Below are 22765 nucleotides of genomic sequence, written 5' to 3' on the forward strand. Positions count from 1 at the left end.
GCAGACATCTGTGAGCCCATCTTCAGAGCTGGAGAGCGCTTGCGACTCATTTCTGAGTAAGCGTCCTTCAAGCTAATATCACACAGGAGCCTCGGCCTGCCACCATAACAAAACCTGACAAACCTTCACACATACCGTACACTGATATGCCCAATTAGTAGATCACTATTACTGCCTACACATTTTTCACCTTGATACATGCCTTTTTGTATTCTCAAAGTACAGTACTTTCTGAAATTATATTTCAGAAATAAAACTTGGACTCAGAGTATGGAGGATCAGATGACATAAACAAAACCAAACAAAATTAGAATTGTTATCGTAATATGTTATCGTATATCGTAATATGTAATATTATATTTAGAGCATATTTTACAGGGTGTTTTACACAGCAAACTGTTACTTGGTGTTCTCCTTTAGTGAGGGCTACAGATGGAAGGTGTATTCACTGCTGACTAAGGAGGAAAACTACATTCCTCGCTGCCACGTGGCAAAGGTCTACCATGGGTAAGTATCCAACAGTGGTGCCCAAGGAAAAGTCTACAATGTCAACAGATATTAGTATGCAACAAATGGCAGAAATTGATAGCTTGACAGTAAGATCATAAGTGTATGTCTATATTTTCTGAGAAAAAAAATGGTTGTTGCTAATCCATGTAATAGTAGAAAACTTGGTAACACTAATGTCTGCTTATAAAGACTTAGTAAATAATTAACTAATGAACAAACTATTAACATATGTTTTTATTATTAACTAAATGCTATTCATGCTTTACAAAATATCTGCAAATAATATGTTCAAGATTTTACAAACCTTTTAACAGAGTATGTTTTATTCATTTACAAACAATTTGTAAATGTTTGATGAATATAACATTAACATAATATTTCCCAGTCATTTCAAGCATTTGTTAATGTTTTGTTCATAATTTGTTCATTATTTACGAAGTGTTATTTATGCTTTATGAGCAGAAATTATTATAAAGTTTTACCGAAACGTCTATTCAGAAGAAAATGAAGGAACTCAAAGGACACTGGTGTGGTCAAACGGTCTGTAAGTCACTTCCTGTGCCAGCCCAGCGCTGTGGTAATGTTGGTCTCCTGTTGTTTCCCAGATGGCTGTTTGAGGGAGTGAATCGAGTGGAGGCGGAACATCTCCTCTGTCTCCCCGGTAACAGAGTGGGTTCCTTCCTCATCAGGGAAAGTGGCAAAGGTGCGTTGTCATGCTGAGCTCAGAACAACAACAGAGTAAATTGTTGGTTGTTATATTGTGGTAGTGCCATGGAAAACTTGGGGAAACCCCACCACCTTCAAAATATGACTAATTGTAGTCGTATCTGTTTTTTAAAGGCCTGTACAGTCTCTCCATCAAGCACAGGACTGTGAAGCACTACCGCATTAACCGCCTGCCCAACAACTGGTACTACATCTCCCCACGCCTCACCTTCCAATGCCTGGAGGACCTAGTGAACCACTACTGCGGTAAATCCACCCAGAGTAGCCATGCAGCACCACACATACAGTACATGGGGGCCAGGGAAGCCGACAGGGGGGGAGGGGGGTGGGGGCACAAAAGGGACAGTTGCTCCGGGCCCAGGGACAGAGGGGGCCCAGAATTGGGTTCTAATTACATTGTATGTAGTGGGTGGGGGGTCCTTTCAGATGACTTTGACTTGGGCCCAGTAAAAGCGGTCAGCGGCCCTGAATCGGGGGGATAAACATGAAATCCTCTTGTGGCCAGGTGTCTGGTGAGCTCTCCCACTCTTACTCAGTCTACAATATTTGGATCAGTGGACCACCCATTAAAGTTACCCTATCAATGCCTTTGGGCACTTATTTCGGATAAGTAAGACCAGACCCTAAATGAGGAAACACGAGTTACAGACTACCAGATAGCCCATCTCTCTGGGTAACAATGAGGAAATGTGCATAGAACTAAGATGGTCTGCACATGCTTCATTTTGTCTTTGAGAATGAGGATATCAGGAGTCGTAGCCTCTTACTGCAGCAGGGGTCGCCGGCGACCCTATTCACTTGCTGAACATGCTTAACTACATCATAACAACATTGCCGTGACATTACAGAGAGCCATAGTGCTGCACTAAGGGGTTAATGGTTGTTCTGTGTGTCCTACCAGATGCAGCAGATGGGCTGTGCTGCGTCCTCACTGGTCCCTGCCTGAGCGCGACTAACTCTGCTCACTCTGATTGGACGCAGCTGGATGCTTTACCTGACGCCAGTGCACAAGGTTTCGACTGGAGATGTGTCAACAGGTAAAACAGTTATAGAATAAACTAGAAGCACTCAGAGAGCGCAGTCCTCCGCCAAGGAAGCTGCTTGATGCATTTGACTATGTTGCACTCTAAGTCTTTCTGCCTTGTTTTGTCCTGCCTTTTGTGAGTCCCCGCAATTCAATTTCTGGTCACTAGGGGGTGTCTAGATGGTGAAGAATCTTTTGAAAAGTCCTAGTTCCTTTTCGTGATCCAGATCACCACCAGAATTTAATCACTTGTTCCTTGGCTCATTATCAACCAAACCACAAAGTTTCGTCCAAATTCGTTGATTGGTTTTTGATTTATGCTGAAAATGTATACTATTTCATGAATATTTACTAAGTAATAAATTAATATTTCTTGGGCTGACAAACAAACATTCTGACCAAAGTTTTGCTGCCCAAGATGTGTATGACTGGTAATTGAAAATGGTGGACATGAAGAATATCCACCTTTTCAATGCATGAAAAGTGTACAAAAAGTGTATGTTGATTCAACACAACGTTTGTGTTGAATGAATCGGTGAGCAGCAACAGTGTACAAAAAGTGTATGTTGATTCAACACAACGTTTGTGTTGAATGAATCGGTGAGCAGCAACAGTGTGCAAATTTTTCCTTCTTATACTGTGTGTAACTCTAACTGATCGCTGCTCTCCCACCAGGTCGGCACTACTTCCAGAGGAGGCTCGGCCAGATGGTAGTCACGGCGACTCGGGGGTCAGCTACGGGGTGCAGAACAGCGTCAGTTCCTATCTGTCCCTGGCGGGGGCGCCGGAGAAGAAGCAGCACAGCTGGAAGCGGCGCAGGGGACGCTCGGTGTACGTGCTCCAGCAGACGCACAGGGAAACACTGAGGAACAGGCTGGTGGAGGAGGAGGAGAGCTACGAAGAGCTGCCTCACTGAGGACTGCAGAGGGGTGTGTGGGAGTGTGTGTGTGTGTGTGTGTGCGCGCGTGCACGTTCATGTGTGTGTGTGTGTGTGTGTGTGTGTGTGTGTGTGTGTGTGTGTGTGTGTGTGTGTGTGTGTGTGTGTGTGTGCAGGGGCATAGTAACAAATTGTGGGCCCTATGTACAGTCAACTCCAATGGACCTCCCCAGCCATCTATCTACTGTACATAAATCGGACTGCGTGTGGGCCCTCTGGGGCCCTGGTGACTCAGTCATACTTTATTCCCCTGTACGACACCCCTGTGTGTGTGTGTGTGTGTGTGTGTGTGTGTGTGTGTGTGTGTGTGTGTGTGTGTGTGTGTGTGTGTGTGTGTGTGTGGGTGTGTGTGTGTGTGTGTGTGCGCGCGTGTCAATGAAAGAGGGCAATGGGAGATCTTTGGAGGCGTGGGACTCTTGCGAAGATTAAATGAGAAACCTGAGATTATCCTGATCCTTGAGACATTTGATGGAAATTGTACATAAACTAACTGAAAGCACATTGCAGCACATGAAAATACTGATGAATGAATGACATTTACGAAAAAAAACAATTACTATTTGCACCACCGCAAATCTATACATCTTGTATATATGTCTGGTCTGGCTTGCACAGTGTCTATAAATACAAAATTGATGTTTGCTTCTGGATTTGTGTGTGTCAGTGTGTTTGAGTGTGAGTGTGCGTGTGTGTGTGTTTCACTTGTACCATGAGTAGTGCTCGTCTGAAGAGGCCTGAGGAGGCTGAGGATATGAGGTGAAGACTGGCTATGTCTGCTCCGTTCCTCTCAGCGCCCAGCGTCACCTGTCTCGGGTCGCCCCCAAACTGAGCGATGTTCTTCTGGACCCACTTTAGAACCACCAACTGGTCCAGCAGGCCATAGTTCTCCGGGCCGCTGTCTGAACCTGAACGAGAATTTTTTTTGCAAAGATATTTAGTTGGTCTTTAAAACATTTATTATTCAGATGGGAAAGTGAAAGATAGAGGCCAGAAACGATTGGGGAGAGAGAGAGATGGGGAAGGATTCAGAAATGTCCTTAGGCCGAAACATTTTAGGCCACTGAGCCACAGACCCCCCAGAATCATTCATCTCTGATATCCTTTAAGATGAAATGACCCCCAAAAAAGTGCATCAAAAAATAATGTCAGGCTTTGATGGACAGATCTGGTAACTTGTGACAATATTGAACTTCAGATTGCATGTATACAGGGATATGTTTGCAGACAAATTGTTACTGGAAAATCTAGCAATATTAATTGACAAAAAAACTTGCCAAAGAAAATAATATGGTGAGTGGTGGGTCGCAAAAATTGTCTTATTTCCAAAAGGGGGTCCCGGTAGAAAAAGTGTGGGAACCACTGAGTTACATGATTGAGTTTATCAAATGTAATTTTAGAGTGAGGAGTCCGCACACTTAAGATCCGTTTTTATTTGATATTATGGCAGGGTAGGATGACATTTCGACTGTTTGACTGTCTTCATCAGATCCACCTAAGAACAAAGGATTTTAAGTGTGTGGACTCCTCATTCTAAACTACAGTTAGCCTTTGTCCTGCACCTTTTCTTGGGATATGCCCAATCTTCACCTTCAACTGAGTATATCAAATGGCCTATCGTACCTGTGCTGAGGAAGCCAAAGGCAGACGCCCTGTAACCGGCCGTGACCACGATGACGTTGCCCTCAGCAGCCAGGTAAGAGCCATCCAGGAGGCCAGAGGGGTTGTGGAAGAACACCAGGACTGGAGAGTCCCTCTGTAGAAGGACAATAACAAAACACCAAACCATTTACAGCAAAGCTTCTATTGGATACTTGGAGTTAAGATAGGAGAGGGGTTGTGGAAGCAATGCCAGAGTATCGTTCCGTAGGAATAACTGGATATACAGGAGGAAGATTAAAGTCTTCTGGGAAGCTGTAAAATGTGCCTACAGGCCACTTGTGCTTTCAGGTTGAGGACAACATAACAGAGGGAGGCTGTTTACTGTCCATAGATGAGCCTGTTATAGTATATAGTAGTTACTATGTGTGGGTGTTAACCAGTCTTAAGGGCAGGGGAGGGCACAGACCTTCAGACCCCCTGATGATAATGATTGTGATGATGATGTTAGAGGGTGACTATGATGATGATGACGATGATGATAGCCTTCAGTAATGATGTGTAGGCGTGTGAGCGAAGAAGAGGTAGTGCTTACCCGACCGGCGGGGACAAACACATTCAGGTAGAGACAGTCCTCACTGGAGCCAGAGGTCACTCCAGGCAGCATGCAACTAGGCCTGAGAGACAGGCAAAAACACACGATGGATACACAAAAAATATACACAGACAGATAGACAAAATCATATGCTCTCTCACACACATGCACTCATGCACACATGTGCACTCACACTCATACAAAATCACACTCTCACACACACGTGCATACACACACACCCACACACACACACCACACATACACACACACACACACACACACACACACACACACACACACACACACACACACACACACACACACACACACACACACACACACACACACACACACACAGACACACAAACTTATTCACACATTCACACAAAATATTCTCCCTCACACACATTGCACACCCATACTGTGCACAAACACACATAGACCCACATGCACGCACACACAAACACACACTCTCTCTATACCTTAGGAAGGTAGCATTCCAAGAGCCGGACCAATCAGCTGGCTGAGGCGGGCTAAATCGGAGAGTGTTGATTGGTGGTTGGGCGTAAGGAACACCCAGGAACTGCCAGACTGTTTTCCTGTCGGAGCCCACAGCTGTGACCACAGACTGGCCCAGGAGCTGCCCATGACCAGGGATCTCCACCGAGCTCATGTCCTGCTTCACAGCTACAAAACACACACACACACACAATCACACACGCACGCACGCACGCACGCACACACGCACCCCCCAAACACACACACACACCCACACACATGACAGAGAGAGAGAGAGAAAGAGAGAGAGGGAGAGAGAGAAATAGGCAGAGCAAGACACACACACACACGCACACACACACACACGCACACAATCATTTTCCACTCAAGACTGAATTGAAGCCTGCAATTAACTCTTACGGGAGTCTCTGCTATGTTCATTTAAAAATTAGGGTTTTATAATGCCATGTGTTCCCAGGCTTAGAGACCTCTGCAGTTTAAAGTGTTTCTTCTGAATTCCTAAAGCCTTACGTACGGACTAAATCAGACTAAATCAGACACCAACAGACCACAGGCTGCAAGGAGAAGAAACACATAGTGTCAGTGTCGAAGTACTCGGGACGACCCTCCAGCTTTGGAACGTCCAGATTTTCACATTCCGTGATATTGCCTCTGCCCAACAAACATTGTGTGTGAATGTGTGTGGAACATCTGGCTCCCTTACTAGGCTATAGAGGCTTTCCATTATACTGTAACATGCTTTTGTTCCTAAAGCATTTGTAGATAATCATATCGATATGGACAATAGCACATTGTGACAAAAATGTATCCAGTAGGGTGAAGAGGCCAGTGATTTAGCACCACCTCATGCCTATCTGTTCACTATTGCCTCTTTTCCACTGCCATTTTTCTGGTAGGCCTACAGCTCGATAGAGCGCAACTCGGTCGCCACTTTTTGCTTTTCGAATAGACACGACACAGCTCAATCACAAAGCAAAATTGGTGGCCGAGTTGTGTTGTGTGGAGCTGTAGGCCTACCGGAAAACTGCCAGTGGAAAAGAGGCATGTGTGTGTGTGTGTGTGTGTGTGTGTGTGTGTGAGTGTGTGTGTGTGTGTGTGTGTGTGTGTGTGTGTGTGTGTGTGTGTGTGTGTGTGTGTGTGTGTGTGTGTGTGTGTGTGTGTGTGTGTGTGTGTGTGTGTGTGTGTGTGAGAGAGAGAGAGAGAGAGCGTTTGGCTGTTTCAAACAAAAAAGAGCATACAGTGTATGATCTTACCAGTTCGGAGGTACACCTGAGATGCGGCCTCTCTGATTCGCAGGCGGCAGTCGTGAGCATGCCCAGTGGGAATGCAGGTGTGTGTGTCAGGATACAGGATGCAGCGCGAGGCCGAGTCCCTGCTCTCCACGCTCACCGCCATACAGGAAGCACTCTCCTCACAAGCTGCACACACACACACAGGTGCACACCACATCAAGACATACAACTCAGGCACATTGCATTGCACATCACATCGTACAACGCCACTTATCACAATGCAGCAAGACAAAGACACATCACATCATGAGTAAGTCATGGGATAGTGGTCAGGGTGACAGGCTTGCCCAAGGGTTGCACCCAGGTCACAGTCTTTTTGAATTGCTGCCATCGGGCAGGAGATTCAGGTCCATGAAGACAAGGACAAACAGACTGAAAACAGTTTCTATGCAGCAACCATCACAGAACTGAATTTTGCTTCAAAAGCATAGTTTTTATATACATACCATTCTTTTCATTCCATTTTTTATTTATTTTATTTTATTTTATTTTTATTTTTATTTATTTTTGCTTCAACAAGGAATACACAATTTTGTTGTGCTTGTCACAATGACAGATCAAAGATATTGTATTGTACTGTATTGCAACATGTAGCTTAGGGGCCCCAGGCCATTTAATCTGTCTCTGTGCATTTAATATCATATAACATTATATACCTCAATGGTATGTGTATTCAATATGCAGTAATGTACGCAATAACAAAAATATGCAGATATTATCTCACCTGCTAGACACCATTCTGTCACCTTGTCTGCATTCTCTGCAATGTCTTTGCTGATGTGCACGATGTCAAACGTTGAGACAGATGGGTCCACCAGCACCGAAGACGGCTGCAGCAGATTCCAGTCCATCATGTTCACTGTGACATCACGAACAAATAATAACGATATTACAAATAGTTACATTCACATATGATCATTTAGGCATGATATACTCTGGCCATCTTACCATCCTTTGAGGGAGTACGTAGGCCAAAGCTGGGGCACAGGCTGGGGCTTTTGGTCCACTGGTTTACTGAGGAAGAGAAACACTTCATCAGAACAAGATCAACAACACACTACCACTACTGTGGGAGAGGAAATGAGGGTGAAAAAGAGATGGGGTAGAGTTAGGGAATGGCAAGCTCTGGATTTGAACCTGGTTTGCCTTCATTTCCCCTTTTCAAAAGTTACAATTCTTGGTATAAACCGGCTTGACATGCCTACAGTACTCTCACCTGATTTTTCAAAATAGCTGAACAGGAAAATCTGCTTCGACTTTACATAACTTATGAGTAAACATTTCTGTTTAAAAAGTCAAAGAATGTGCGCACATCAGTGGCACAGGTGCTGGATCAAACATAAGATAACTGAAAAGAAAATAAAGGTCCGCAACACTGTTAAATGCTCCCAAAGATTTAATGGCACGACGTTTCGGACTAACCGTCCTTCACCCTAACCGGGTTGCACTGTGATGAAGGACGGTTAGTCCGAAACGTTGTGCCATTAAATCTTTGGGAGCATTTAACAGTGTTGCGGACCTTTATTTTCTTTCAAACATTTCTGTTTACCTGTTGGGTGTGTTTCCCCAGGTACCATACACTCACCTGGTTTCTCATACCAGCCGAATGGGTAGGTCTGGGCCTCCACCTTGGAGGGGCTGCAGTCTTGTACCCTCCAGCTGGTGCGGTCGTCCTCCCCACACGTCTGAATGCCCAGGCTGTTCAGAGTCAGGCACAGCAGCTCAGGGTTGGAGGATGCTGCAGCCGTGTCCTTCACATAGCCGATGCCACGGCAGCACGGGTCCTCGTCACAGCGGCGCTCACACTCAAAGAATCTGCAGAGCAATGTTGGCATTGGAATGGAGGTTAGCCGCGAACTTCAATGCTGTCATAGTTATTTATAGCACATTTGTATAGCGCATTTCCTGTTCAACTAATCAACTAAAGGAAAATCATGTCTAATCTAGTACATCACATTTAGCAGACATTTATCCAAACTTACAAAGAGGAAATACATAGCAAGGTACTTCGGTGGGTTGTCTTAATACATTCATTTACATTTGTACATTCACATTTACACATTCTTACCCCTCTGTGATGGGCTTAGCTGACAGGTTCACCCTGCTGCGAACAGAGTAGGACACCATCTTCCTAAAAGGCGTACGTGAGTAGAAGCTCTCCACACTGCCACTCAGGTCAACTGCAAACAGATGAAACAAGAGAAATCAGAGATGGAAACCGGACCAGAGAGTGGATAAGATAATAATATAATATTCTAGAATCTCTGACCGGACCCCTGATCAACAATAGATGCACATGATGTTCAGGTCGTATAAATCGTATCATCTTAATCTACACAGCTCTGGTGATGCTGTGTGTTTGATAGAGCCCATCAAGATGAATGACCACAGACATCGCAGGTAGACACACAAGATGACCGACAACAAGACAGAAAAACAGACAGATAGATAACCAGACAAACAGAAAGACAGCCAGACAGGTAGACAGACATACAACAAGCCAGACAGGTGGGCAGACAGATAGACAGACAGACATGCAGCTAGACAGAAATATAGACAGAAAGAATATAGACAGAAAGACTACTAATTGCAATACCTGGCTCAACCCCTCCGGCTAAATCAGCTTTTCCATAACAGTGCAATATAATTTCAACAGGAGCAACAGGTCTTATGCACTTGAATTGAGTCAAATAGCGTAACATCTGTTATGTGATGAAATGCTATTCCAAGCATGATTCCATCATGGCCACCCAAAAACTTCAGGCTAGATTCAGACAATTAAGCCACATATTTCTACCAAACAAACCATGCAACCACAATCAGCAAACCTGAACTAGCCAAGTAGCTAATAGGCATTCAAAGTTTTTCCATGAATGGTAGAAGGAGCACATTTCAGGGTTTTCCTTCCAGAATCCTGAGATATCTCCCCTCAGCACTAGACTTTATGATTGTAATGATTGATGCCTTTATTAGCTGAACTGCTCCTTTGCAAACAGTGACGCTATAATGCAGTCACTGCATTCCAGCAACTGCTATATCAATTTCATGTTGAACAGGCCAGCCAAGCCCAGCACACTTTCAGTGACAAACCAGGCGACCAAGGGATGGATGAGATGAGGGACCCAGCTGAGAGGAGAGGAGAGGAGGGAAGGAAGGAAGGAAGGAGCGGAGAGACAGTTGTGGTGACTGGCTTTCCTCAGCTGAGTTGTTACAGTAAGCACCTTTGCTGCGGCGGCTGCTCAAAGCTACAGGGGCATCAGTGAAACCAGGGACAGATGGAGGACCCTGCTGAGTGAGAAGAAAGTGTGTGTGTGTGTGTGTGCGTGTGTGTGCGTGTGTGTGTGCGTGTGTGTGTGTGTGTGTGTGTGTGTGTGTGTGTGTGTGTGTTGGGGGGTGGCGGTGGAGGATGGCTTTCATCCGTTGAGCTGTTACAGTGACGCCTCTCTCCTGACACTGCTCAAAGGCTCTCAGTCTCAGCCACCAGAAAAGAAAAAAAAACGGGGACCAGCCAGTCACGGACAGCCAGGCGACCCTGCTGAGTGAAGAGGAAGGAAGGAAAGGGGAGGCGGATATGGCGGTAAGCAGCACCTCAACCGCCACACCACTGCATGCTGTTCAAAGCCTCAGCGCTACAGCAGCCCGTAGACGGCTCATCCGTCCGCCCTGCAGGGCAGGCTCCTGTAGTTAGGTGCCTGTTTAAGACCGGGCAGTAAAACACAATGCGGTCTGCAAATGAGCACAGACATGTGTCTCCAGCAAATTGGGACCTGAAGGTGGTGTATGTTCATCACTCTAGGGAGAGGTGTTGTGCCTGTCGCTCCTTAAGGACGACCCAGAGAGAGTAAACATAAACAGCTGCAGGAGACAGTGACATTATGTAATGTCTATACTTCTGTCGGTGAGGATGACAACAAGGACAAGAAGAACTAGACAGCTTCCATCTTTAAGGCCACACAGTGGGAACATCTTGGGAAGTTGGGAATCTTTGGAATGAACATCTTGGGAAGAGTGGCATTTATGTGTCTGTTTGTAGTAAACAACATGGGCCACAGTAACTGTGTAACACGTTTCCTTCACCATCCGAGAATGTGACCCATCTAGATTGAGGTCTGGTTTCAGGCCCTCAAAAAACCCAAAATATTTGGAGCACTTTGGGGAAGGAGGGGGTGTTGTGTTAGCACCATGGGCTATAAGGCAGGTGGAGATTTTCCAGTAAAGCGTGTCTGTTGTCCGCAAATTGGACAAAAAAGGGGGAAAATGTCAACTAATTGGCATGTTCCTTTGAAGCCAGTCAGGGGCCACAATGCTGCATCAGCAGTGAAAGTGCCCCACTGTTACTGATCTCCCAGAACCCCTGGGGGAAAGGAAAAACATGTTCCATCCATTAAACCAGCTGCACGCACATTCTGCTCCGCCGACAGTAAGCTATCATTAACATCTATCCTTCTGTTGTGGACTTTTTAACAGCCAAATAAAACATATTAGCTCCTGGCCACAAGTAAGCCAATAAAGTGTCCGGGTCTTTTGTTGCTGATTTTTTTTGTCATTTCATATCAAAAAGTCTTGTTTTTAAGTGACTTCAGTGACTAAATATTATTACAGGTTGCACTATATGTGTTTGCTGATGATGTGCCATGACAGTAAACTATTGTTTTCTTATAAAGTGCCACTGTAGTGGTCTTCAATAGAGACATAACTATGACAAGTATATTGCATGGCTAATCAGTAAGGCTACTGTATGTTTCACATACAATTCCTGCTAGAAGCGTCATTGCATCATTTGAACTCATGATAGAAGCATCATTTATCTTAAAACTTCAGCTAGGAGTCCAGCTCAATTTAATTAAATTTAACAAGCAAACAAGGTCATGAAGCACGACCACCTGATGTTTTATGCAAAAATAAAAAAATGCAACACACTGACGAAGCAGATTGCAAGCTCTTAATGTTACGGGAACCTGAGTGGTTGACACAGCTCTTTTTGGACACGTGCCGAATAGAGAATCCCATAAAAGCACTAAGTGCTGTCCTGTCATCATAGGTCAGCTACTCTAATAAATACCATGTGATAAAGCAGTTTCCACGTGTATGGGGAAATGGGCCCTTTAGGGGATTCCCCTTGCTATCCCAGACCACAAGAACCTAGTGGCATGTGTAAATCCGGATTGGAGCTTTGCCACCACATGTGGCAGAGAAAAAATAAAGTGTGACATATACATGCCCCTTTTTGAGCTTTCTGTAGGCCCACACAGTGCACACCTTGGAGGGAGGTCTAGTTGCAAGTATAGCTACAGTTTGAGGTGTAAACATTTAGAGTAAAAGTCCACACAGCCAATAGGCCGGTGTAGTGAAATTTCAAAGTCTTCATGGAATCCCATTTTTTTCTCTTTTAGAGTAAAATCTGTTATTGGCATTTGGGCAAGTGGAGGTGTGCAGAACAGAGCAGACCATAGCTGATGGTTGCTGATGACTCACAATATTTCCAGTGTCTGGATGAGCATAAAGCATAAACTGTCTGCAGAAGTGCAAAGTAGTCATAACAACCTGGACACAGCCGTAATCCTGTGCCCAGCGTGTGTGTGTGTGTGTGTGTGTGTGTGTGTGTGTGTGTGTGTGTGTGTGTGTGTGTGTGTGTGTGTGTGTGTGTGTGTGTGTGTGTGTGTGTGTGTGTGTGTGTGTGTGTGTGTGTGTGTGTGTGTGTGTGTGTGTGTGTGTGTATTGGTGGTCAAAACAATTTTGACACTAGCATGGGTATTGGATATGTCTGAATCCCAACCCATGAACTACTAACAAAGTTGAGTGAAAAAAACACGTAGTTTTAGACTAAACACATCAAAGTAACAAAATGGACTGTACTGTGCCAAAAACTGGTTAAATTGTAAGCAATTGGACATCTTTTTGGAGATTGATGATGCTTCATTAAAAAGTCTTCAGTTGATCTGACGTGACCTGGATAACTGGGAATTGCAGGCAGAATGGGGGGGGGGAAGCCAGACAGCCAGACAGACATGCACTGGGTACAGTAGTGTCGATTGTGTGGACAAAGCCAAACTACTGATGATATTGGACGAGCCAAGATGTACATACTCATTAAGATTCTATTCACACACACACAGCTATATTATTCCACTATGAAGTGCAACACAAACACTCACTTGAAATGCTTCATTTTGTGCCATGTAATAAATCAGAAAAAAAGCATTTCAAGTGTGAAATTTGTTTTTCTTACTGCATTACTATTCGCATACACACATTGACGGGTTGCTCTCTCAAACTGAATCAAAAGGTTATACAGAAGGCAGCTCACCCAGAACATCCTGTCCTTAACACAACGCCAAGTCCAATCATACTCCCATACTGACTTCATCTGCTCCTCTTCCTCTCTCTCTCTCTCTCTCTCTCTCTCTCTCTCTCTCTCTCTCTCTCTCTCTCTCTCTCTCTCTCTCTCCTCTTCCTCTCTCTCTCTCTCTCTCTCTCTCACACACACACACACACACACACACACACACACACACATTCTTATCTCTGTCATTCTTCCAGTTGTGTCACTTAGAGAATATAAAACAGACTAGCTAACTGAATAATAAAAAAAAATCTTCCTGTTTCGCATGTCCACACTGAAAACATTTTGATACTGCAGAGATTGTGATTGTGGGCATGTACAGGACTGGCCCTTACTTGCACTGGGCTCAGATGAGCTCATCAGGCATTTATACCTGTGTTTACTGTTCATATATACTGGGTACATTAATAAATTACTTGTACATGTGTCATTTACAGAATTAATGCTTTTTCAAATAATCCAGCAAAAAAAAAAATCATCCAGGCGATAGTGCCATTACCTGTGGTTGCGCAACATGACGTCTGCTACTATGATGCTTTTCTGTTAGGCTGTTGTACAGCCTACAGGCACATGATACGTATCTGTCCCTGGGTCATTTCACGTGAAATCAGACGCTTTGGGACCGGACCGACACAGATTTCCATAATACTTGTTGTGCATGTTTAGTAGCAAGGTAGCACCCCAGAACAGCATTTGTGTGAATCTGACATCAATATTGAGGGAGAAACAGACTAGCAAAGGTTTACATATGAGGGTAGGATACTATGCATTCAGCTACGATTATATCAGTCAGTGTAAGTCACAAAAAGATGTCCGTGATGTTATTTGAAAGCTCTTTTCTGGCTCTACAAATTACAATTATCATAAATTGACAAATTAAAAATTGAATATCAAAAAAACTATATTTTAAAATGGCCAGTTCCTTGTCTAAACATAGCCTGCAATGTCATGAACAACACCTGAAATGCTGGTGTTTGGTTTATTCATTTCAGATATAATGGGATTCAAAAATATGGCACCATACAAATCACCTAGTAATAACATGGGAATACGGTAGTAATATCACATGACAGCATGTCTATCGGAATATGTGAAGGATGGAGATGGTCCATGACGATGCAAGAAGCTCAGTTTCACCTCTCCAGTGCTCGGCATACATTCCTCAACACATGCTATCCACTAGTTGCCATCATATACAGCTACAACATACCCTTTGAAGCTTGAAAATTTAGAGCATTCCTTTACACAGAACACAGCGAAGAAGATCATTGGAGTACCACTCCCCTCCCTGCAGGACATTTACACCACACGCCTCACCCGGAAAGCACTGATGATCATCAAAGACACAAGCCACCCTGCACACAAACTGCTCAGCCTCCTGCCCTCTGGAAAGAGGTACAGGCGCCTCCGTTCCCGTACCACCAGGCTGGCGAGCAGCACAATGCACCAAGCGATCAAGATGCTGAACACTCAACCCACTCTCCCTCCACTGTCAGCCTCTAGCCAGCAAGGCCACTGACAAGCCCCCCCCCCATCCCCCCACCACCATATCTGCGACTGAACATTCCACCTGCACTACTATACTCGTGACTGAACTTTCAACCTGCACTAACTCAAAACATGCACACACACACACACACACACACACACACACACACCGACACACACACACACACACACACACACACACACACACACACACACACAAGCACACTGAACTTTCTGCACTAAACCCAAACATACACACACTGACACACACACACACACACACACACACACACACACACACACACACACACACACACACACACACACACACACACACACACACACACACACACACACAGACACACGAACACACACACACCAATACACACACCGCACCTTCTACCTGCACTAAACACATACACACACATACACACACACACACACACACACACCAATTCACACACACACACACACACACACACACACACACACACACACACACTGCTGCTGGTGTACTTGACAGACCTTTTTTAATATTTATTTTCTTCAAAATGCTACTATTACCATGTCAGAACGCTATAAAGGACTTTTTTTTAGGAAAAGCACAAAAGCACAACAGATACCTCTTAATGTATGTCCTCTACAAGTCTTCTGTTGTCCAGTCTTGCACTTTAAATGTCTGTATGAGCACTGTCTATGTCCATACTGTCTTAAGTCCATGTATAAGTACTGTCTATGTCTATACTGTCTATGTCCTTACCTAGATTAGTCTATGTCTAATGGGAAAGCAAGAAATGTAATTTCAAATTCTTTGTATGACCAGTGCATGTAAAGAAATTGACAATAAAACCTACTTGACTTGACTTGACTTGACTTACTGAGCTTATTCTTTCAACCCTGCCTTCTCTGAGTGCTGAAAATGGTCTAGCCTCCACTGTGTCCTGACAATGGGCAGAAGCTGTGTAGTTTTTGAGCACCTGGAATATGGACCGACGAGGGGGCAGGGCCCATTCGGAAAGTGCCCGTTATGCCAGATGGCCAGTCCAGTCCTGTCCCTGACACTACTCTATTACTACTTCATTACAACTCATTTCAACCTTTATGCCCCATTATCTCTGAAATGAATAAAGAACCAAACACCCCATTTTCAGGTGTTGTCCACGACCTTACAGGCTATGTTTAGACAAGAAACCGGCCATTTTAAAATAGAAGCTTTTTTGATATTCAATTTTTAATTTTTCAATGTATCATAATTCATATTCTGAAGGTTGTTGCATTCCATGCTGTGTGTGTAATTTGTAGAGCCAGAAAATAGCTTTCAAACAACACCTCAGACACCTTTTTGTGACTTACACTGACTGATATAATCAATGCTGAATGTATAGTGTCCTACCCTCACATGTAAACCTTCGCTAGTCCCTTTCTCCCTTAATATTGGTGTCAGATTCACATAAATGCAGTTCTGGGGTGCTACCTTGCTACTAAACAGGCACAGCAAGTATGATTGAAATCAGTGTTGGTCGGGTCCCAAAGCTTCTGATTTCATGTGAAATGACCCCCCTCTGAAATAAGCCATAACTAAACTAAACTAAACTAAACTAAACTAAACTAAACTAAACTACTAGAAACCATCGATGCCCCTCTTGTGTATTGCATATGCACAGTCCTGGAGGTTACCTGTTTTCTGGTGGGCCCTCTGGGGAGCTCTGGAGAGCTGCAGGCTGCAGGCCTGCCTCAGGGGCTTGTCATAGGCTCCACACACGCGGGTGTCTGGGAACAGCTCACACAGGAAGTACAAGGGGCCTTCATCACGCAGATCAGACATGTGGCACAGCTCCTCTTCCTCACAGCCTAGGAAAAAGCACACACACATAAGCATGAAGTATTACACACACACACACGCACACACATGCACACACACATGCACACACACACACACACACACACACACACACACACACACACACACACGCACACACACACACACACACACACACACACACACACACACACACACACACACAGAGCCATAACGGTGGCATAGCTCCTCTTTCTCATAGCCAATGAGAAACACACATTTGCGTATCAAATACAAATAGACACACACATGCATGTACACACACACACTAACACGCATGTGGCACGCACACAAATTATTCTCTTTTTCAAAGGCAGATTCTATCTCTTACGTTGAAGGCACCAGAGTTGTGCTTGCTCCAGGTTGAACTGGTGCTTGAAGACCCAGTACTGTTGGCTGGGCACGACCCTCCCAGCAGCCACCTCAACCTCACTGGCCTCCAGGGAACCAAACGACTGCAGAACGGCATCTGTCATTCAAATATGGAGTCTTTATTAAAACACATACCTGAGTAGCAAGCAAGAATGCTGCTATCAGTACTTGTGAATATGAGTACTGCAGTAGCTGGATGAATGAGCACCAAAGACATCATCTTGGCATTACGAAATAGATCTACGTTTCACAATGTGAAGCCTTTCAAATGAGCTGTGATACCCACCAGCGTAAATAAAGTCATCCTACCTGATAAAAGTGCTCCAGAGACAGTTTCAGGCCGGCTGCTGACACAGGATGAGGTCTTGGGCCGGGTGCTCATGTCCGTCTCTGAGAACAGAATAGCATTGTTTTGCAATGGTGTCACATTACGGACGTTGAACATAGACAATGTATGTAGATGGACATTGTATGTACTGTAGAGACATGGGTGTAAATTACCATTAATGACTACGGAGACCTGGGTGTAAATAGCATTTTTGTGTAAATACACCAACAATGGCTATTGACACCCGGGTGCACATAGTCATGTTCACTATTTACACCTGCGGTGGAAATGGTATTTGCCTAAATTAAATGATGTACTTGGTATTTTTCTAGCATGGCGGGTAACTGAGCCCTGAGGAAGGTCAGTAGACCGAAAGCTTGGCCTATTATTAAAAAGAACACAAAGGGGATTTAAGTGTAGACATTTTTCTTTCAATTTTACTAGCATGGCGGGTTAAAAGCTAGAGACCCTAGCAAACTGGACTGGAACTTGTGACCTGGCTGCAATCATAACAATCACTAAGTCTACGCATAACTAAATAGCGAATAACTGCTACGATAAATAACAAAATTCCTGCTAAATAAGTTATTTATTTATTTCAAATCACAACAACTCACCTTTCCATAGGTAGACTTGCTGGAAGCCAATGATGGAGGCCTGGTAGTCAGTTTTGTTTTTGCTAGATGCTGGCAATGCTGTGTCAGCTGCAGGAGAAGAGATAGAAAACAGTTGAGCACCATCATACAATAGAATACAGCAGAAAGCTGGAATGAACATGCTTTAATATGCATCTGACTATACCGTATTTGTTTTTCAAGATATTCCAAGATAATGTGGCCAAAACTTTGATTTAGAATCACAATCAAAGAATACAATAAGGCATTTTCTCTTTCTTAAGGCAAGGGTGTCAAGAAATAAAACACGATACACAGAAGTTAAAATGCATGCAATACCATTGCAACTAACTACGTACGTAGCAACTCATGTGAAAGATGCATGTAATCCCTGGAAACATATACAGTACAGTGCGATGGTATATCAACCATATCTATGACAATTTCATTACAGGTGGCAGGTGCCCCGTTGCTTACTGCCACCCCCCACCCCCACCCCCGCGCCTTTTATCTCTCTCTTTATGTTTCTCTCTCTCTTTCTGCCTTTTTTTAAGCACATTTAATGAAAGCCAAGGTCAAATATACTTTGAGTACAAAAAAAACCCTTAAAGTGGCCTTAATGAAGTAGAACTGCCCCTGGGCTCCTCTGATCAGAGGGTTTACTGAATACCACACTTCAAGTAATACACACAACTACAGTCCATGTGGTATTTTAGACAGAACAGATAGATACACTGATGTATACATTATAAAAGCTGCTGTATACTTCTGCTTGTACTATTGCAGGCTGTGCATTGTGCTGGTATCCTATGGTAGTGGTTATGCTCTATGGTGGGCTGCCGTACTGATGTTGAAGATCTGTCCGCCAAAGTTGAAGGTGAAGCGTTTGTTCTGTTTGCTGTACTGGACTCCAGCTCCGCAGGTTCTGCTCGAGCGGCCCTGGCCAGACACGTCCCAGTCCGCCTCACTGCACAGCAGCACGTCAGGCTGGCTCAGGAGACCACACATCAGGGAACCTGCAATAATAACAACACACACACACACACGCACACGCACACGCACACACACACACGCCAACACACATGCACACACACACGAGCAAACACACACACACACACACACACCACACACACACACACACAGTGTTACGCACATATGCACACACCCAAACACACACACACACACACACAATGTCAACCAACATATATAGTACACACACCCAAACACATATCCTGACCACATGTCTAATCCCCAGTAGGACATTTATTTAAGTAGGCAAAACCAACTGCCCACTGTCAACTGTTGTATTTTTACTTACAGTACATCCTAAAATAAGAATGTGGCAAGTGTGGGAGTGTGTGTGTGTGTGTGTGTGTGTGTGTGTGTGTGTGTGTGTGTGTGTGTGTGTGTGTGTGTGTGTGTGTGTGTGTGTGTGTGTGTGTGTGTGTGTGTGTGTGTGTGTGCACATGTACATATGTGCTGTGCTGTGCTGTACTGCACTGCCCACCTCCGTTAAGTACGTTCTGGTTGAGGATGAATCCGTCGCAGCATGCCTCCTGACTGCAGACGTCTGCGCAGAATCGGTATGCGTCCGCCAGCTCAGCGCCCCCGGCTGCGGCCACCACTACCGTGCGGTACACCCCAGAGCCGGCCTTGCGGAACGGCAAACGCTCAAACGTCCTCCGCCCCACCACGCTCGAGAACTCGTGACCTGAGAGCGAGGTCACAAGAGCACACGGGACAGATGGAGAGAAGAAAAGGGATGGAGGAAGGAGTGGAGGGAGAGAGGGAGAGAGGGAGAGAGGGAAAGAGGGAGAGAGTGCGTTTGAGTGCTAGGCCTGTGGTTTGAGCCAAGGCATACAAGTGCATCCAGCTCAATTTAGGAGGCCAAAAATAACTTTCTCTTTTCTTTCTCTCTCTCTCTCTTCCTCTCTCAACCACATTTCTTTAAGATTACCGTCCAGGCATACAGGCTCTTAACTCCTCTGAGAGCCAATTGTTAAATGTCTGAGCTTGGACGTAGGAATTAGTGGTGCTCTGAAACCATTTACTGAACTATTTTACTTTTTTATGTACTACTTAGACTGTTTAGAGACCTTGCAAATGTAATACATGCGGCACTTGTGGAGAACCTAGCATTGCTTCAAGCCAGCAGCATTTTGAGAGCAGCAGTTGCAAATTGAAAAAAAATCACACTGTGTATTGACCATGGTAGTATCATTGTTGAAAATAATGGAGGGCCTGCTGCAAAGATTTTGTGACTTCAGTATCACATTTGTGCAGCAGTAACCCGCTCTGTGTCTGTGGTGTGCTATATGTAGAACATAAACGCAAGTCATGTATTTGCTTTTATTGAAGAACCGAGAATGTCAAATAAAATCAGTCAATCAAAATTTCTTTTAAGTATTTTTTGGGGCTTTACAAGTCTTTATTGTTTTTTTCTCAGACAGGACAGTGAAGTAGAGACAGGAAGCGAGTTGGGAGGGAGAGTCTGGGAAGGGCCGGCAAAAGACCCAGGCCGGGAATCGACGAATGCCCTACCATATCAGCCACAGTAGGGCCTAGTCAATCAAGTTAACACATGCTGATGGTACTATGCTGGTGCCTTACCCTTCTTCCTGAGCACGGTGAGGTTGGGCTGTCGGGCCGTCCTCAGCTTCAGGGAACAGCTCAGACTCTGGTAGAGCTCCGCTGAGGGGTTACCCAGGAAGCCTTTGGTCTGGTGACGTGAAGCAAAACATTCACATTCAGCAGGTGTGACAATGACTGTGGTGTGTTGCCATTCTAGTATATTTCCTTCAACTGATATACAAGTTGCCCTTATGTCTATGTCAACTAAATTATTTCAAGTAAGGACATAATCTGACTTTAGATGGTATGTTTATGTGTGTGCATGTGTGCGTGTGTTTGTGTGTGTGTGCGTGTGCATGTGCGTGTGTGTGTGTGCCTGTATGTGTGTGCATGCTATTCCGAATAAGAGTGTGAACTCAGAGACAGACAAATGGAGGTGAGCTTGCGAGGCCTTACTGGCTCTGAAGTGCTGCACTCCACATTGGCTGCGTCTGTGCTGTAGGAGTCACAGTGAGCTTGGCCCTCGGCACTGTACACAGCCACATGCTGACACGACGCATCCTCAGAGCACTCTAGGGAAGGGACACAGAAAATGAACTTAGAAAGACACATGGACTCACACATGCAGGCAGAGACACTTGGTAAGCGTATACATGCAGCACACGTATACACACATGCACACGCCGCCCACACATGCAAGCACACAGGATACTGCAAAATCACTTCCAGACACACACACACACGCACACGCGCACGCTCACACGAACACGCACACACACACAGTGTGACTGACCCTTAATGCACTTCCTGAGGTGTTTCTCCAGGGGCAGGTCTCCAGTCTCCGAACGGAGCAGGATGGAATCCTGGGTGCCAAGGAGCAGCTGGGAGTCAGGCACGGCATCAAAGCCCCGCAGAGCTAGAGAGACAGAGACACACACACAGCACTGTCAGCCCCCTCACAGAATAAATAGATATCTTACTACTGTAGTACCTTTTAAGATAGCCAAGGACGCTTTACAAGGAGGGGGTAGGAGAAACTAGAGATCCTCTCAGCTGCAAACACACACAAGACACCCTTTCTCTTTACTACTTTACGTTGCAAATTGAAGCACAAAGTCGATTGCCATTCATCGTTCTACTGTTCAGAAGTCGTTATACAAAATGATTTCTCTTTCAAAGCCTATTCATAGTCAAGGACAGGTCTGTCAGCTTTTTTAAAACCTGTAAAGAAAAATGAAAAACACTAATGCTTCATGTTTTATATAGTGCAATTTGCACTATATAAAACATGAAGCATTAGTGTTTTTAATTTTTGCGTGCAAAGAACATTTCACATGGAAAAGTGGCAGACCAAAGTAGAATCAGATGCAAAACACTCATAAAATAAAAAAATACACTCAAATGTTATTATGAAGTCAAGCCCAAACAGGCTGAAGTTTAATAAATCTAAAAACAAAGTCTATTTTTTGTAAGCGCAAAACCCCACTTACAGGGTTTCATATCTGAACTTGTCATGTGTTTGGACTAGTTACCTATCAAATGGGATTGGCTCACTCCACAACACCAACTCTAATAGACAGCAACACAGACAGATAAATACAGTGCTACTAAACCTGCACAGTCCAGTTCTGTGATTGGCTCCTCGGCAGATGTCCATGGCAACGGCTGCCCGTCCCGTGTCACGCACTGCCACCTGCCTGACGGGACGTCTTCCTGTGCGGAGAGGAAGTCCCCTGCCTCTGAGCACTTCATCCCACTCAGCTGGCATGGAGTCCCACCTGTCACAGAACAAGAGTGCAGTGGGGACAAAGCTTTAATATCAGGCTAGATTGCCTAGGCAATTTTTTTGTCCACGAATAATTTTCCATTAACCCATTGATGCTGGATGTTGTGTTGCGCAACATTGGCCCTGGCGCCTGGAGCTGCATGACGCAACGTACCGGCTCATGAGATTTGAGAAAATTTTATGAAAAATCTGGGTAAGTTAGAGCT

General features: G+C 44.7%; 2 protein-coding genes across 2 annotated transcripts in view; one reads left to right on the forward strand and one right to left on the reverse strand.

Moving 5' to 3' along the window:
* The window catches only part of LOC134466436 (src-like-adapter), a 5090-nt gene extending 1193 nt beyond the window's left edge, over positions 1–3897 (forward strand). The window contains exons 2-7 of the mRNA XM_063220336.1: positions 1–56; positions 421–507; positions 1116–1213; positions 1351–1482; positions 2138–2273; positions 2936–3897. The exon at positions 1–56 is cut by the window's left edge and continues 50 nt beyond it. Of these exons, the coding sequence (XP_063076406.1) occupies positions 1–56; positions 421–507; positions 1116–1213; positions 1351–1482; positions 2138–2273; positions 2936–3176 (750 nt within the window). The 3' untranslated portion in view covers positions 3177–3897. The remainder of the gene's footprint in view (positions 57–420; positions 508–1115; positions 1214–1350; positions 1483–2137; positions 2274–2935) is intronic.
* Positions 1–22765, reverse strand: part of tg (thyroglobulin) — a 53263-nt gene that overhangs the window by 11250 nt on the left and 19248 nt on the right. The window contains exons 23-41 of the mRNA XM_063220327.1: positions 22387–22551; positions 21567–21689; positions 21230–21345; positions 20813–20921; positions 19710–19913; positions 19048–19218; positions 18206–18292; positions 17570–17650; positions 17220–17357; positions 16708–16881; positions 9268–9379; positions 8785–9014; positions 8148–8213; positions 7924–8058; positions 7161–7325; positions 5871–6075; positions 5389–5470; positions 4818–4950; positions 3906–4102 (exon numbers count right to left, since the gene is read on the reverse strand). Of these exons, the coding sequence (XP_063076397.1) occupies positions 3906–4102; positions 4818–4950; positions 5389–5470; positions 5871–6075; positions 7161–7325; positions 7924–8058; positions 8148–8213; positions 8785–9014; positions 9268–9379; positions 16708–16881; positions 17220–17357; positions 17570–17650; positions 18206–18292; positions 19048–19218; positions 19710–19913; positions 20813–20921; positions 21230–21345; positions 21567–21689; positions 22387–22551 (2693 nt within the window). The remainder of the gene's footprint in view (positions 1–3905; positions 4103–4817; positions 4951–5388; positions 5471–5870; positions 6076–7160; positions 7326–7923; positions 8059–8147; positions 8214–8784; positions 9015–9267; positions 9380–16707; positions 16882–17219; positions 17358–17569; positions 17651–18205; positions 18293–19047; positions 19219–19709; positions 19914–20812; positions 20922–21229; positions 21346–21566; positions 21690–22386; positions 22552–22765) is intronic.

This window comes from Engraulis encrasicolus, chromosome 2 (genome assembly GCF_034702125.1).
Source record: "Engraulis encrasicolus isolate BLACKSEA-1 chromosome 2, IST_EnEncr_1.0, whole genome shotgun sequence".
NCBI classification, from domain to species: Eukaryota; Metazoa; Chordata; class Actinopteri; order Clupeiformes; family Engraulidae; genus Engraulis; species Engraulis encrasicolus.